We start from the raw sequence: 16,869 nt of genomic DNA, 5'->3' as shown, positions 1-16,869 counted from the left end.
GGGGGGGGGGGGGGGGGGGGCAGAAGGAGCCCCCTGAGCTGCTGACCCCCATCCTGTCCCCTCCTTGACCCCATGGCACAGCCTAACCTGCCTGTGTCACCCTTGTCTGCATGAGTGGGGCAGGGATGGGATGGAGGTGGCAAGGATGAAAAGGACATATGGATAAAAAGGGCTGGCTGGCAGGGATTTTCTCTTTCTCAAAAAAACCCAAAAACCAAAGAGCCCTCCCCGAACCTAAGTCAGAAGATGCTTTATTCAGAGAACTTCCTGGAAATCTCAGTTATTGTTTAACCAATAATTTTGGTCCATTTGGAGCTGGCCCTTGGCTGCAAAATGTACCTTCAGAAAGGTTCTAATCCTGCCCGTCTTCCTGCCTGTGGGGTTGTGCCTCTGTGCTGTGCCTTCCCAATCACAGCCCTTACCCAGCTTCACGGAGCAGAGACAGCAAGAGGCCATTATATTTTAACAGCAATCCTATTCAGCACTTAGGCAGGTGTTAGAGGGCTCAGTTGAGCTGTTAAGCATAAGCATCTCCCACCTGCGATGAGTGCCAGTGAGCACAAGCGCTCTCGGGCTCCCTCCTGAACCACAACTGCTCCTGCGCTTGCTCACAGCTTCCAGGCATGTGTCGCATTGTGGCCTTGACCTCTTCCCCTTTCCAGCCCTCTCTGTGTCCAGGCTGGAGGGGACATCACCTGAAATCACCCTCGATCAGGACTGGGACCTCAGCTTTGCACAGAACCTCGCCATGCCCAGTGCTGAGCTGAGTCAGCCTGTGGGGCGATGGGTGTGAATAACCTGTGGCAAGTAAAGGCTCATAGTAATTCACCCCTCTTTGTAGCAAGGAGTGAGCATGTGGACCCATGGGCACTGTGGTTTAACAGCATCACCTCTGGGACTGGCCCCAGCAGCTGGGAAGTGCCCTGCCAAGGCAGCGGCCAGCACCGAAAGCTCTGTGCTGGGAAATGCTGCTGCAATCGCTCCATGGGACAAGCACATGGCTACAGGATCCCCTGTATCCCTGCTGAGAAGCACCAAGCCACAGCAACTTGATTACCTGGGGGGCCTCAGGCACTGGCAGATTTGTTGTCCCTACTGTGGTGATGCTGCTTGGGGGTGTGAGGGGTTGCTGGTATCAGTTATCCCTGCAACCCTGCTGTGGGGGGAAGACAGGGATGGCAGCCCAGGGTTGGTGATGTCAGGGCTTATCTCAAGCCCACCAGTGATGGTGCTTTCCCTCAAATGCAGTGGCCTCGCAGAGCAGTGCAGTGGGGTTTGCAATGCCAGGCTGCTGGGAAAAGGGACACGCCAGCTTTCCCGTTGTCACAGCCGTGGGTCCCTGCCCCTGCCCTCCTGGTGTTAGTGGAGAGAGCTGGACCAGCCCTGGAAGGAGCCGAAACACTTTTGCTTTCATTATTTTGGTTTATTTCCGTTCTTTTTTGTTTTGTTTGGAAAGTTGTCCCAATCCACTCTGCAGCCAACAGCAGCTGGAGTCTGTGAAAGAGCATCAGCCATGCTGGAACCACACATTTCCATCCCCAAGATCTGCTGCACTGGTCTAACTGGGTTGTGAGGCCGTACACCCACCCGGGACTGGGTGCAGTCCTGCATCTACAGACCACCCTGGTGGCACCAGCTCCTTGCAAAGGAGGTCTGGGTCCATAATGGCTTAAACCCCCTCAGCACATCCTCAGGGCTTGTCTGCCAGGGTGGAAGATTTTCTTCTTCTGGTTTTCTGAGTGCTTTTGTTAAACTGGATGTGAGAGGGCTCAGCCAGCACAGGGATGATGGGCAGGGAGGACATGAGAGGGTGTGGGAGGGCAGTAACCCCCACAAAACTGTCCCGTTCCTCTAAATCCTATGGATCACTTTGCAGTGACACTTATAGATGAGGAGCATTTTCTTTAACAAATATGAATCTAATGGATTAGCTCTGATCTAATTATGCATTCTGCATTAAGCTGATGCTCCCACTGTCTGTGGCTGCTAGCATAATTAAACTTAATGTACTTTTAATGATGTCTTCTTAACTCATGCATTCATATATGATTAGAATCAAACAGGACGAGCTGTCACAAGTCCAGGAGAGCTCTTTCGACAGCTCCTGATGGGACTCATGTTGAAATATTAATAATGAAGATTCCAAGGTTAACAACGTTGGTTTTGAAATGAGGAAAGCTTGTCACACAGTTTGAGCTAATCTGAGGCAACAAAACGGCTCCCCTTTCAAGTTCAGCCTCTTCCCGTCTTGCACATGTGCTCCTGGGAGAAGGGGAATTTAAGTTTCACTTGGCAAAGATGTTGTTAAGCGACCTGCACTCTGGGCAGCAGCTCCCAAAGAAGCTGGGACTATTCCTCTGTGGGCACCTTTCGGTGGATTGCTGGGTGCTCTGCCCTGGCACACTCAGTCTTCTCTTGCCCTTTCCTGCTGCTTTTCTGAAAATTGGGAGCAGTTAGTTTTAGGATCTGGCAATCAGAAGGCAAACTCTACTTTTGTCTGTGCTCCTATTTGCTCAAGTGAAGCTGTGTTCCCCCTCCCAGCCTCTGTCAGCTTTGTCTGTAACCTCAGCACGGGGCATAGGCTCCCTTGAGCTGTGCAACTCCTTGTGCGATGGGGCCTGATAAAACTTTGGCATTGCTGCCCTGGCTCCAGCGTCCTACATGAAGCAGGTAACAATACTGCATTGAAATGTTGGGTTTTTTCCCTCCTTCTGTTTTTATGGATTTTTTTTTTCTCTTTTATCAGCCCATGGCCTGGCAGACAGGTTGTCTTTTCAGTTCCTAAGAGCAAGTTGCGAAATTGTCTGAAATCCTTCCAATGGGAAATCATTGATTTATTACACTGTAATACTGATGCGAACAACACCATGTACCTTTCATCTAAAGAGTCAGGACTTAGAGAACACGACATGCCATTAATTTTGATGCCAGCTCAAACAGAGGAGGAATTACTGCCAAAGGGATCCAGAGAGCATGTTAAACCAGCCCTGCAGAGTAATGAACATACTTTGTGGCTGTTACATTATACCATATTGATCCCTAGGAACAAAAAGGTACCCTGACAGCTAATTTGGGCCATCAAAAGCATCTCTTAATATCTGTGTATGCATATGTGTATGTGTGTACTACATAATTAGTGAATGAGACAGGGATGTGCAAACATTGGCTAATTACACTTCTTAATCTCTTCTGGGAGTGAGGATAACCATGTTTCCCTGCTCTAGAGACAGCTCTCCCCTTGCACATGTTCAGCAGGTGAGTTCACTTGGGTACCAGCTCGGTGCAGATGATGCCCAGCACCCTCCCTCTCTCCATCCCCAAGCCAGTTGTACCTCCTGACAGTCAGCGATGCCTCCTCAAGATAAGTGTGCACCAGCAGAAGGGAGATTAGTGTAAGTTCTCTGGGAACAGCCAGATAATTTAGCACTTTGCAAGACTGTGGCTCCATATAACACCCCATTTGCAAAAAGGTTCCTTGCTACCTCAATATAGTGTGATTGTTCATGGGATCACTTCTACACAGCGTGGAGCTGGATTCACATCTCTGCCCCCATCCCAAAGGAAGGTATGTTCACTTGCTTTCTAAAGCTGTATGGTGATATAGACTTATCTGCAGTAAGACAACCACCATGCACATGCTCAGAGGCTACTCCAGGCCCTGGAGAAGGGTAGCTGGCAGGGCTGAGGGTGGGATTGATATATAGATGGAGAGATGGGGATGGACAGCCAGGAAATGGGAGGTGATACTGCAGGTCAGGGCTGAGTGGAGAATCCCAGAGTGGGAATGGTCAGGATTTTGATGGAGAGATAAGTCTCAAGCTACCCCTCCATGCCTAGAACAACTTTTTCCAGGTCCTTGAACATGAAATTCATCCCTCATACACTTGGAACTGTCAGGACCAAGTGTCTGGAGAAGAACAGAGCAGCTCTGTGTAAGAAAGAACCGGGAGGGGTTTTATTTGCGTAACAAAGCTGGAGCAACATGGAGCCCAATTTTGTCTGGAACTGTCTGGCATCTTTTGAGCTGGGGTATGCATGTGGATTTTGTCTCAAAAGCCCTGCCCTCCTGCAGGCTGGTGGGCAGCTGTGTATGGTAAAGTGACATCCCTGTTAATTATTTCTGTTAATTAATTAATTAACTGGGTAGCAGAGATGCAAGCATGGGGGCTTCAGCCAGCCCTGGTGGCTGACAAACTGATTTGTGCCCATAGATAACATGAAGACAGCTGGGGAGTCTGTGCTTGAGAGGTCAGCAGCTACAAAAGCCATCAGAGAACAGGCCACACAGGTCTCTGAAAGGTGTCTGAGGTTAATCTGGTACTTCTGCTGGTGGGAAGGGCCTGAACCCTTCTCCTCCAGTGTCCAAGAATTCAGAGCAACCTTCACTAGCTAAGCCCCACCCTGTGCTATTGTTTCCCATGCTGTGGCAGTGAAGAGTGCCAGCAGTGTCCTAAGGATACCACACACCACTGTGATGGGTCATCTAAGCTCTGACAGCTGTCTCCATGGCGGACCAACATACTAGTTAGAAACATGCACAAAAATGTTCTCCTGGGGATCCAGAGCCATGTGTGAGGCTTGAGTGACTGACCGTGTCATTGAAAACTGAGGACAAGTGAACACTTGCCCGTGTCTCCCAAAACTTCTGATGGAGATATGTGGCTGAGTTGCTGGAGCTGAACGGCTTAGTGGTACCCACTGGATTACAGCAAACATTGATGCATCCCTGCCTCGTCCCTTCCCTGAGCTTAGAGGAGTAAGCTCTCCTTGCATTTGATAGCAGGTAGGCGTGTGGACAAACAAGTCCAGCCAAATATTTTTGGAGCATCTCAGCTTCGTGTCCTGATGCCAGGGTTACCATCCTACAGCAAAGGGATGGACTGGGTGATGCATGTGTTTGTCACCTGTTGCACTTCATGGTACTGCTGAAGATGTTCTGGATCCTTGCTGGAGACTTTCTTACAAGGAATAGTTGTCTTTGTCACTAGGAAGGAATTTTGTCCTCTTTATGCCAAGATATAAAGGAACATTCCTTGTGCATTTCTACAAACTCACTGGGAACCAAGAGCGAACCACTGAGAAAGAAGAGTGTTTTGAAACAGGATCCAAGCCCACAGCACAGAACTGGATGCCAAAGCAACTGTGGAAGACCCAAACGGGCTGATCCAGCACAGCCTTCCATGGGAAGCCTCTCCTTCAGGCCCCAAAGACTGGGAGTCTCTTGTACTTTGAAGCTTAAGCGTTCGCAGCCCCTTTCAAAACATATTAATTCTGCCCCTTTCTGACTCAAAAGCTTACCAGTGGGTAAAAAAAAAAAAAGCCCTTGTGAATGTTGAAGACCTTGAATCTATAACCATTGCCCTGTGGGGTGAGCTGGGATGCCTGGTCCAAGGCACTTGTGTGTCTCAGCTTCCCCGGTCGATAAATGGGAATGATGATACGGGGAAGGGAAATCCTTCCCGCTCTGTGACACGAAGTGCTACGTAAGAGCATGACATTAATTATAGTTAAGCTCAGCATCTGTCAGCATCTGCAAAAACATCCAAGGACCTTTAAATCCCGCTCTCTTTCCACCTTCAACAGACTTTTGTATGAGGAATTTAGCAGGTTGTTTGTGTGAAAACTGAGCGAGAAACATCTTAAATGTCCAAGCCTCTGAAACAGCATGGGAGCTCCTAGGAAAGCTGACCCTGGTGAGGATTTTTGGACCAGTGCTGGTTCTGAATTAGCTCTGAGCTGACCTCTCTCTGTAAAAAAATGCTAAAATCCTCTAATAGCCCTCCTCGGAAAATAACCCCACAAAACTCCAAATGAAGCAAAATCATTATCTTTGAACCCAATGAATGTTTAGTTTCCTGACTCTTGGGTAAATATTAGATAGATTCCCAATTTCAACCTGAAGCAGTTTATTTGGCTGCTGTTCACAAGTCAGACACAGCAATAATCAAGGAAATCTCATTTGATTCAGGTTGGGTAATATGGCCTGAGGGGTAACATCATTTTCATTTCCACACATCCAGCACTGGCACAAAACGGCATGGACAGGTATGAAAAATGGATCATGGATCCTTGGTGCTAAAATTCCAGCTGATACTTTCATTTTTTTTGTGTAAATAATAATTACCAATAAAAATGTTGCTTGAAAAAAAGAGAATGTGAAAAGAAAAACACTGTTGCATTTGATAAAGCAAAATGTTTTGCAGTACTGCCAAAAGAAAAAAAAAAAAGAAAGAAAAAACAAAAGAGAGTTAAAACAAATGTAGCTGTTAAATAAAAGATCCAGGTACCAAAGAGCAAAATTTAATGAAAGCCAAAACTGTTAAATATGGATTCCTGTTGAGAAAAAATGTCAATGTCTTTAAGAGTTTTACCATTACTCTATTTTTAAGAAAAGTGTAGTAAAAATACATATTACAAGTTAACATGTTCCACGCTTTTGTCCTATTCTTTTTTTTTTTTTTTTTTTTTTTTTTTTTTTTTTTTTTAACCCCTCCACTGATCAAAAGCCTTTGAGACCTGCATCTCACATCTTCACGTCACAGGCGGCCAGTCCTAGCACAGATGCACTGCTTCTCATGAGACTGTCCAACTGCCCGGGCGGGCTCCCTGCGACCTGCTGCCACCTGGTCCTGTCTTTGGAGGAGGACGGGGCACCGATGGGTCTCGGCAGCCTGCTCCCACCGCAGCACCCGGTGGTGCACTGCTGTGGCAAGGTCCAGGATGCAGAAGAGCTGGGTCAGGAGATGCATCCGAGGGCTTTGGGCATGGATACAGGACAGCTTGTGGGATGCCTTCACTGTGCTAGCACTTACACGGAACTGAAGTTAAAATTAAGAAAAACAGATTAAAAATAATGAAAGCCAACACAAAGTGACCTGAAGAGGTGTTTGGAGTGGCTGATAACAGAGCTCATGTTCGGCGATGAGAAATGAAGATCACAAGGGTTTCCAATGGTAGGTAGAGGAAAATGTATTTGGCACAAAACATGCTGTGTCCGAGCTTAGGACCTTAACTCTGACTTGCTGGTCTCCAAAGTGTTGCATGACAAGTGGGTAAACGGAACAGATATTTCAGACCAGGCTGGTGTTAAAGGTGGTAAACGTATTGCTCTGCACATTCCTATGCTTATGGAAACTGGTATTCAGGCAGCTTCCAGCTGTACTTATGGACAGCTGCATAGACAGATCCTCCTTATAGACTTGTGCCAGTCATTTGCCTGCATTGTTTTCTCTTCACCTGCCTCCCTTCTTTTCCTGCTCTTCACTTGCTATGAAAAAAAAAAAAAAAAAAAAAAAAAAAAAAGAAAAGAAAAGAAGGAGAAAAAAGCAGCTCAGAACACTTCAGTAGCAGCTCAGTTCCCAGACAGGTATTTCCTGGGTCCCATGAGAAGCTTTGAACTTTATTTGCCATCAGTGATGGACCTGTGAGATGGGACAAGGCTAAGTGGGTTGGTTCCCTGTGGTTCCTGTCCCACAGATCTCCTCTCTCTCCAGATGCTCCCCTGGGAATCCTTCACTTCTGGGCAGGTGTCTCAGGCCCACCAGGGTGGAAAGCGTTTGTTTGTCCATGCCAGTGATTCACAGAACAAACCTTTTGTGCAGTTCTGGAAAACCATCCTTGCCCCTTCAACCTCCATGCCTGTGGCTGGACCTCCAGCTCCCTGTCTTGGCCGTGAGGGTTTCTGCAATTCCGAGTTTGGGGTCAGCAGCCTGCTCTCCTGACTTGTGGATTCTTCCCCCTCCCTAAGGATACATGAGTGGGAATCTGCTACTTTTGGCTTTGTACTCAGACAGGCCACAGCTTGAGGGGATGCTGTCGAATGTCACGGACATTTGAACGAAGCTGTTGTAGGGTCTCCTCCTCGGTTTGCTTCAACAGTTCTTTCCAGGAAGCCATTCTGGCCAGCTATCTACAAAATGTTCCTCTTAATTACAAAAGTGACCTTAAAGGTATTTCAGAGCAAAAAAGGCAGGGATATTCCCATTGCAGCCCCATGACTTCTAACATGTTTTACTGGTTAATAGGCAGTCATCTAGAACTGGATGTCTTGAGATGGTCTGTTCCTGGCTCAGGGTGATTCCCTTATGTGACCACCAAAAAGGGAGCACACACAGAAGCTAAGCAATGAAGAAATGGTTCACAATTGCTTATTAGCCCCCAATAACCTAGGCAGGAGTCGCACGTTAGGGGAATGCGGCATTTACTTTCTCTCTTCCATAAACAGCAGCCAACCATGATCTTAGACCAATCATCTGCTCTAGTCTGCCACGCGTGACGCTCTGCACTCCAGGCACAGGATTCTTCTCTTGAACCGGCACTCATCAACTCTGGAAGAATTATCACTTTGTCCTCATGTTACCTGGGGTTTCCAAACTCACTCGTGACTTTGCCCCTGTAAAAGAGCCTTGTGGTTTTTGTTCAGGTTCTTTCTCACATCTAGTCCTTCCTGGTGCAGGGAGAGAGCCATTCGCAGCTCTGTCTGCCTCGTTGCAATAACTCCACAGCCAGAGTTCACAACAGAACAACGGAAGGCAGAATCACGATGGACAAAAGGGAACAATGCTGACGCCCTGCAGGGAGTTCAACTTGCCATTTATTGGGTTTTCTTTTTTGCTGTCAGTAGCTCAGACATTATGGTTTGCATCCCAAACTAAACCAGATTGAAGGACTGAGCAGGGAAGGGGGAAAGGGCTGATGTTACCCTGACACCACAGGAATTAGTAAGAAAAAATATATATATTGCACACACTAAGACTTATTAACAACCAAGTTAAAACAAAATGGCATAGTCCTCATTAGTGTTCCAGTGGTTCTTTGATCAGGGATGGTTCACGAGTCTGTTAAATCCCATTAGACTCTCCTTATTGCAGTACAGACCTGTTTCTGTTCTCCTGCCAGTGGATCTGTTTGCAAATAAAAAGGGAAATAGATCTGATTTCCTCGAGAAGATCCATCCAATTGTCCCTTCTGTCATCATCGTTTGTCTTGTTGGTGTTGGGTTTGTTTTTGGCTCTGGAGGGGGTGGAGTTGGGCTGCCCCTGCTCTCACCCAGGCAATGGGTCAAAAGGCCAATTATAATCCCGTAGCTCCCAGGGACATGCCGGTGCTGTGGCTCATGCACGGGATCGTCTGCATGGATTTGGGGAAATCGTGGCTGACCACACGTCCGTTTTCTCCACTACCTCCTGCTGCAGCCGGCCTGGGAAGGGTTGATGTCCGTATGGCTTCGTTGATTGATTGCTGTGGGATTAAACAAAAACCCTTTTTAGGAAGGACGGGGGGGTCTCCCCCTGTCCTTAGCAATGTTGGAGGAATTACAATATAAACCATTGTTGTCATTCTGACACTGTTCTCTCCCTCCTTGCCTCCATTCAGACTCTCACTTTCTGCATGCCCCTACTGCATCTGCTCTGTTAATTCGCACCTCTTCTACATTCAAAATTAAATGTTTCAGCAGTATTTTGGGGTATAAAGCATACGTGCTATATGCAAAAACTATTCAAACTCTACAACATAAGAACAGTCATCCTGGATCTGAGCAGAGGTATTATAAACACTTCCCCCATAGATATGCTATTACTACTCCAGTACTGTTATGTATGGTGGACTCTGACTCACTGCAAGCATATGTTTAACTTTCCTCATGTGAGAAGCTGAGCGTGTGCCTATGTTTTTGTCTACAGCGATGAATGAGGTAACCAGGAAATGCAAACCTAATTCAGGGAACCAAATCTCATCTTCCTGTTCCAAAACATTTGCTTTCAGAGATCTAAAGAAACCACAGGTTTAGAACAATTAAACTAAAAGATGAAGTCAGCTTGGTTTCTTGGCGTTTAAGCTGTCTCTAAGGGCACCATCATCCTTTCTGGACTGGGATATTCAGGTGAAGAATTATCGGAACAGATAAATCTGGAATACTCAGAAACAGTCAACTTTGTGCCTTGCCAGGCATGGAGCAGCCTCCTGTGCTGGTGGGATCTACAGCTCGCCCAGGGGTCTGGGGTTTAGAGGGGTAGGTTGGGTTTAGAGGGGGATCCAGGACGTCTTTCTGGGCACTTGCCTGGGCTCTGCTGAATGGCTTTGCGGGGCAGCCACTGACAGTGGGAGCCAGCCAACGGGACAAGTTTAGACCAGATGTTAACACGGGGAGCAGCGATTCCTTTCCACAGCGGCCGGTTTTAACATGACAAGAGCACGGCAAGCTAACACTGACATGAATTAGTGGGCCATTTCAAGCAACACAGGGCAGTCAACAGCAGGGCAGGATCTCTTTAAGACTAAAACTATGGAGCTATTGCATTCTGACACGCTTTCACAGTGTATCTGTGATATAACTAGCTTTACAGTGTAGACAGCAATTATAATTTAATTTTTGTATATTCAGGGACATTAATTGCTCCCATTGTCTTACCCCTGTGCTCAATGTACCTCTCATTGCCTGTAGAATTTTCTGAACCTCAATGGGAAAAGAGCTGTTGCGCATTTTCAGTGAATTAGAAATGTTATTATTGCTGATAAAACATTAAGCGTGTTTTGAAATGGTGACATAAACCCCAAAGAAATGATTGCTTATTTCCCTTTTGATTCTGGGTTTCAATGCTCAGGGAATTGAAAATGTCTCTAAATTTTATGAAACTCACTGCATACTTCATACGCTCATACTGACTCCTGTGCTTATAGGAGAGGTCACGATGAGGAAGGAAAGTGATGTGTTACTCTTGCAGCACAGATCCCACTGCACCCTTGTACACAATGGGATCTCTATAAGGGATCGCCTCTGCTAGTCATCTGAGTCAACAGAGGCTGCATTAGATGTGTATCCCCAAGGCTCTCAAATCTATTTCATTCTTGACATGACACTCTGAAATTTAGGCACACCAGAATTTAGGGCTGAAACAAATTCCCTGAGCCACATGAAGTATGCTTCTGCAAGACCATGACAGGGTGGAGGAAAAAAAAAAAATTACAGCAGACATTAGAGGCCAATTCCTCTCTAAGAAGACCCATAATTCTGAGTTTGGAGACCCACATCATCCGTTCCAGGGCAACAGTGCTCTGAGCATACATCACTGTTGCCAACCTGCAAATGGTGCCAGCAGGGTGCCAGCAAAGGGAACAACAGGATCTGATTCATTACTGCGCTACCCCAGCTTTATCTTGCTGTTAACTGTTTGTGTTTGGGGATTTTTTATATTGCAGTAACAGCTGTATCACCACAACCCCAGCGCACTTCATCCATGCTGCACATGCATTGCCATAGTCTGCTTTCATCCATTTTAAGGAATGGCAATGTGCTCCTGTTACCATTTGTGCTATGATTTTGCTCTCTATCTGGATTTTGAACTAGCACTTTGCTACATGTCTGATCTTGCATCAGCTCCCCACTAAAGCCGAATTGACCCTCTTTCAGCTTCCTCTGATGATCCCATTCCTTTCTAGCAAGTTGAGTGACACGGTCACATCGTTATCCCTATGTCTTGGCTTTCCACCCATGGTCTGGGCTGCATCCGTCTCTGAAGGCAGCTTTGGAGCCGGGGTAGGATCAGAGAGAAGGTGTGAAAAGCCGGGGAATGGGTTGCCACCTTCATCCGCTTTGATTCACTTCTGGACTTGTAACAAAACTCGATTAAGGCAACCAGCATGGCTAGTCCGAGCCCACCGATGAGGATATAGAAAACCCCCGCCACATTGCTGAGACTCAGAGCACTCGTCTTGTCCTAGAAGAGAAAGGAGAAGGGAGGGAGGGGAGGGCATGTGGGAAGGAGAACAACAAAATTAATATGAGATTGCTCTGGGAGGGATGCTGCACAATATAGCAATGTTGGCATTATATCATCTTCCTCTTTAAATGAACAGGTGACATTTCTAAGAGCATTTTCAATTTTTAATTCTGTGTCTAGTAAATCTAATGTTTCCCTCATACAAACAAATAACAGTTTCAACAATGTGACTCTTTGTAAAGGTTTGGGATCTCCGCTTTTCAGTCAGTTAACTTAAAAGCTTATTTTACACAAAATGCCTGGTTTAAATTATTGATTAAAGGAGGAAAAAAAATAAATTCTCTGCCTCTGTGACATTTGCTTGTCTCTGATGTCTCGCCTGAAATAACCTGTTCTCTTGGAAATGCTCATTCCTTCATTCCTAGATTGTTTCCCCCGCAAATTCTGTTGCTGAGCAACACATCGAAATGGCTGGGTTTCTTTCTTTTTTCTTTTTTTTTTTCCCTATTCAGTGCTGAGGTTGAGGTGACACCTGAGCTGTCCTCAGAAACTCATTTGATTTCTGTGTAATAAGGCAGTTATTTCATATGCAATCAAGATCCATTGATGCATGTCTAAGCTAATTATTTGGTTGGCAATAAATAGGGCTATTAATGGACCACAACTCACAGTCAGCAGCCTCATTCTGATTTTACAATTGCCTAATGAATCGTCACAGCTCTCTGGGGAAGAGGCAAGTCTCAGAAAGACTCATTTCACTGTTAGGGAAACGCGTCCCCACATCTAACCCCGATGTCACTCAGCGAAGCTCTCAAAACCTTCTCCTCCATGCTGGCCAGGTGGAGCTGGGGTGTTAGCATAATCTGGGCAGAAGCAGGACCTAAAAGCTTGGCTCAACTCTGTGTATGAGGGTCCTGTTTCTAGGACATGCTTTCTCTATAGTTCAACCAGACCAAGGTCCCCTGCTCCGTGCTTGTCATTGCCCTGCAATATTGACTTGGTACCTATTTGGTGGTACAGATTCCCCAGGGCAAGCCCAACAGGTCAGTGCAAATCCGTTGGAGTGACCAAGGTCTGACCAGCACTGACAGCCCTGCTCCCTGGATGTGGGAGGAAAATTGCATATCTGAGATGCAGTCACTTAGTTAAAGAATAATATTTATGCCTGTAGAAGTCTATGCAGTTGTAACAAAGCCTCTGCATGGCTCTTGGTGTTTCCTGCTACTCCATGGACATGTGGACCGGTGGGTGGCACAGCTTGTTCCTTGCCCATGTAGGACCATTGATTCATTTGCTTTGCTTGGCAGGTTTTACAATAAGCAACCCACACTTTTCAGGAAGGGCAAGGATTCAGGAAGCAGAAACCTATACTGGAGCAATGCCGAAAGGGTCCAAAACTGAACACCAACATGAGCACAAAAGGTTTTGATCCAAGAGCAGTCTGTCTGACACCAGCACTGTCTTTCAGGCAAGTACGTTTTGCAAAAGGATTCTGCCTTTTGCTGTATTAGGGTTTGATGGCAAAAAATGTTCATCCACAAAGCATGAAAACATCTCAATTTTCAAAACTAAAAAAACTTCACGAAACAGAAAGGAACTTTTTTTTTTTTTTTTTAAATAATAAAAGTGTTCCAGTCAATAATGCTAAAAAAAAGTTTTTCTACTTTTCTTTTATCTGGCTCCACTGTCCATGTGAGATGCCAAGCTTCTGCCCAGTTGGAGCTCTCGTCACAGGCTCCAGTGTCATGGGGAGAAACTTTCCACCCTGAACCCTCTGTAGAAAGATACTGAGGTCTGGTTAGGGACCACCCCTGCAGAGTTTTGGTCGCTGGAAAAAACTCCACAAGTGATCTCATTTTCCATGCTTCGCTGATTGACAGTGCTGCCAAGAGATTTGCCGCTGCCACCATGTGCGTTGCACCGTTTCAGACGTGATGGTTGCTGCTGGTTTGGTTCCTCCCTTGTATAACCTTAATACGCTGGTCAGTCTGTAATCCTGCCAATGCTGCCTGTGTGCTATCTGTAATGTGATATTTCTGCAAATATCATCTTAATTTCTGCAGTTTCAATATTTGAAGGATTATTTATCTAGTCTTTTATAATCTGCCTTCATGAATTTTTTTTCCCCAGGCTTGACAGTACATTTGTTCAGTCATCTCTTCTCTGCAGATTACTGGGTATACTTTTAAGCACCAGCTGAAAAATGTAGGGAGTTTTTTAGTGAAGATTTAGAAAAGCAGAGCAATTACTCTGAGAAAACTGGGTTACAACACATCAGGTACTTTGCCTCTTCAAATTCAGTCTGAAGGGGCTGCACCAGCTTCAGAGAGGGACAAAGACACTAGAGGTGGGCTGCCCTCCTTGACATCCTAATCTTTTAGCCTGGCTCCTTAATGAAAAGTGGCTGATTAGCACATGCTCTGCTTTCAGAGGGAAGGATGGGGACAGGGAAGGAGGAGCAGCCTATCTGTCTGTCTTATTAATAATTTTCAGCCCATACTTTCACTTTGATTTGACAAAAGGGTGGAGATCTCCAAGATATCAGGAACCTCCAGCCTCTGTGAAAAAGAATGACACTGTAGAGAAGAGAAAACCTATTAATGCTCTCACTTAAATAAATGTATCAGCAAAATTCATACTAGGCATCAGAGACTCTACATGGGTGTTTGACTTGCAGCCACAGATCCTTAGGAAACCTGGCTTCCTTGACTCTGTCAGGCATGGGAACACACAGATTTCAAGCTTTATTGGGCCATGGTATTCTTGTATTTCCAGCCCCATTTTGGGCAGTATGGTCCGACACGGCATCTTCTCAACTGGCTGCAATGGCAGAGTGGTCTGGCAGCCAGGAAAGGCCGCTGGTTCTTAATTTCCACTTTCCTCCTGATGCCAGCAGCAAACTGACCAGTAAGGGAGAGTAGATGACCTGCACCACTATTTCATACAATTAATTTCAGAGCTGCTGTATTTTTCTTGCATTTACTTTGCAGTAACTTTATTATTATTATTGTTATTATTATTATTATTATTATTACTATTATTACTGTTGTTACTACTATTATTTGGATAATTTGGGTGAACTGAAAGCTGTCTTAGCCAGAAGGCAAAGGAAAGCAGAGTGAGGCAGAGCAGTGGTCAAACCTGCTGGGAGGGAGAGAGCAGCCTGAGTTTCACATCTGTCACCATAACAAGATTTCTCCCAAGGAGCCAAAGACCTGGGCAGCTTCAGTGGGGCCCTGAGGAGCTCCGAGCTGTGGGGGCATAGCTGATGACACAGCCTGCTGTCATGAGCCAGGCTGAGTAGTGAAATTGCTCCTGTGGTGTCGCTTGACTTCTTGATCATCATCTCCTTTTCCTTTTTGTTTCCTTCTCTCCCCCAGCAGGACATGCAGAGAAGTTCTCTGGGCAGGAGTGGCATCTCATTGCTCTCACTGAATGCAGGACCAGACCCACATGAAGGGTAGGAAATGCTGCACGCCTCACCGTGGCTTTGCACGCTGTTTCTGTGCACGCTCTTGCCCTAATAATGCTCATAATAATAAAAAGTCCCAAATTATGCTAACTGCTTGAGAGGACCCTCCCCTCCTCTCTGCTCGGGCTCTGTGACACCAGATGCTCTTCTGCAGAGCTGCCCATCACTGAACCAGCTTGTTAGTGGGAGTGTAAATGTCACTGCTCGTCTCCCGCAGCGGCAGAGCGCTGACGTGGGGGGAAGATTGGCAGGTGAAAAGAGAAAGAAAAACCCATTTTTCCGAAAGCCCGGCCTTGTTGCTGCAGCAACCAGGCACCTTCCCGTCTGTTCCTCTCAAACGTGGCACCGTGTCCACCATCCGCTTTGTAATTATTTATACTCCTTGGCTGAAAAGCATTAAGGCCAAATTTGCCCAGTTTCCCAGCAGGGCTGGTCCTTTCTTTTACTCTGCATGATTAGAGCCCAATGGCACCATAGGGTGATGGCACGTTGAGTTGTTGCAGTCTTCATAGAAGATGAACGGCTCCAGAAGTTGAGCTTCTACACCAAGTGCTGATCTGACTCTGTTGGGGCAAGGCCTGAAGCTCAGCAATGAAAGACACCGCACTGGCCACTGCCTCTGAGCGCTCCTGTGGATCTGCCAGGGGATGGGTACGAGCACAGGCTGGCTGGCTGTAGGGTTAAGGCTGCTCAGCATGACAAGACTCCTTTGGTTTGAGAACCAGCCAATTCCCTGCAAAGGCAGGGCAAGGCGGTAGCAGGTTTTGTTCCCTATTTTTTTTTTTTAAACAAAAGCGCAATTCTTGCAACCGGAGAAGATTGGGATATCCTTGTAGCTTTGATGAGGGTCCTTTAATTGCATGAAGTGATCTGGTTTCCCCTGCAAGCAGGCTGCACCTTTCCATTCTGCTCTGGGAAAAAACTTCATTTCTCCCATCGTCTTGCAAAAGCCCCAGTAAAGAGGAAAATCACATCCATCTGCCCTGACATTTAGTGTCCACCTTATCATTACCCTCCAACAACCCAAGGCATTCCTTTCAAGCCCACAGCACATTTCATAGCCTGCAAAAACACTTGTCTATTCAGTGCTTGTTTGTAAAAATGGGGTCCTTCTAGGGAACCGCCTATTTACAGAGTGTCTGCCTCTCTTCTGGGCTTATTTCTGCTGTGGCGAGTAGAGGGGGAGTGCAGGAAGGCTGAGGGACAGGACCAGGAATTGGTGGATGGCTTCTAGCTATGTGAAGTACTGGAGGTGTGTGTGCATGGAGAAACCTTGACCCTGTGGGAAGGAGTGCCTGCCATGGGTTTCCTGTGGGGAGAAGAGCAGCAAGGACATTGCTGCCCAGTGCAGGGCACTGCCCAGGATTTGCCCCGGTCTGGCAATGTGGCTGGGGCTGTGGTGGTCCTGGATGAACAGCCCCTGAGTGCAGCCACCCAGCACCTCCTGGGATGGCATAACATATCCAAATATTCAGCAAAGCAGGAGCGTTTGCCTCTGGAGTTTTATTTCAGATCCACTAATGTATCTACTGTTTCTTTATAAGGATTTCTCTGGATAAAAAACTAGATGGGGAATAGATAGGTAAACAGTCAGATTAAAAATAGGATGCACAGAAGCTAGCTACAGGCATGGAACATCATCTGGGGCCGATGAACGTAAGCCTGGGAAACACCAGA

At 46.4% G+C, this 16,869-nt stretch overlaps 1 protein-coding gene across 7 annotated transcripts in view; it reads right to left on the bottom strand.

Annotated features, from left to right (window-relative positions):
- Positions 1-6,222: 6,222 nt before the first annotated feature.
- GRIA1 (glutamate ionotropic receptor AMPA type subunit 1) overlaps positions 6,223-16,869 on the bottom strand; it is a 194,611-nt gene continuing 183,964 nt past the window's right edge. For 4 of the 7 annotated variants that reach the window (XM_026858090.1, XM_026858087.1, XM_026858086.1 and 1 more), the window contains 2 exons: positions 11,583-11,717; positions 6,224-9,261 (listed from right to left, as the gene is read on the bottom strand). In XM_026858090.1, coding sequence (XP_026713891.1) covers positions 9,073-9,261; positions 11,583-11,717 — 324 coding nt within the window. In that variant the 3' untranslated portion in view covers positions 6,224-9,072. Of the gene's footprint in view, positions 9,262-11,582; positions 11,718-16,869 lie in introns of those variants that run through there. The other 3 variants (XM_026858088.1, XM_026858092.1, XR_003399366.1) reach the window with 3 other exon arrangements.

This window comes from Athene cunicularia (genome assembly GCF_003259725.1).
Source record: "Athene cunicularia isolate RWA chromosome 13 unlocalized genomic scaffold, athCun1 chr13_part1, whole genome shotgun sequence".
Lineage (NCBI taxonomy): Eukaryota > Metazoa > Chordata > Aves > Strigiformes > Strigidae > Athene > Athene cunicularia.
Note: the sequence above shows the minus strand (reverse complement) of the source record. Positions and strands in the feature narration are given on the sequence as shown.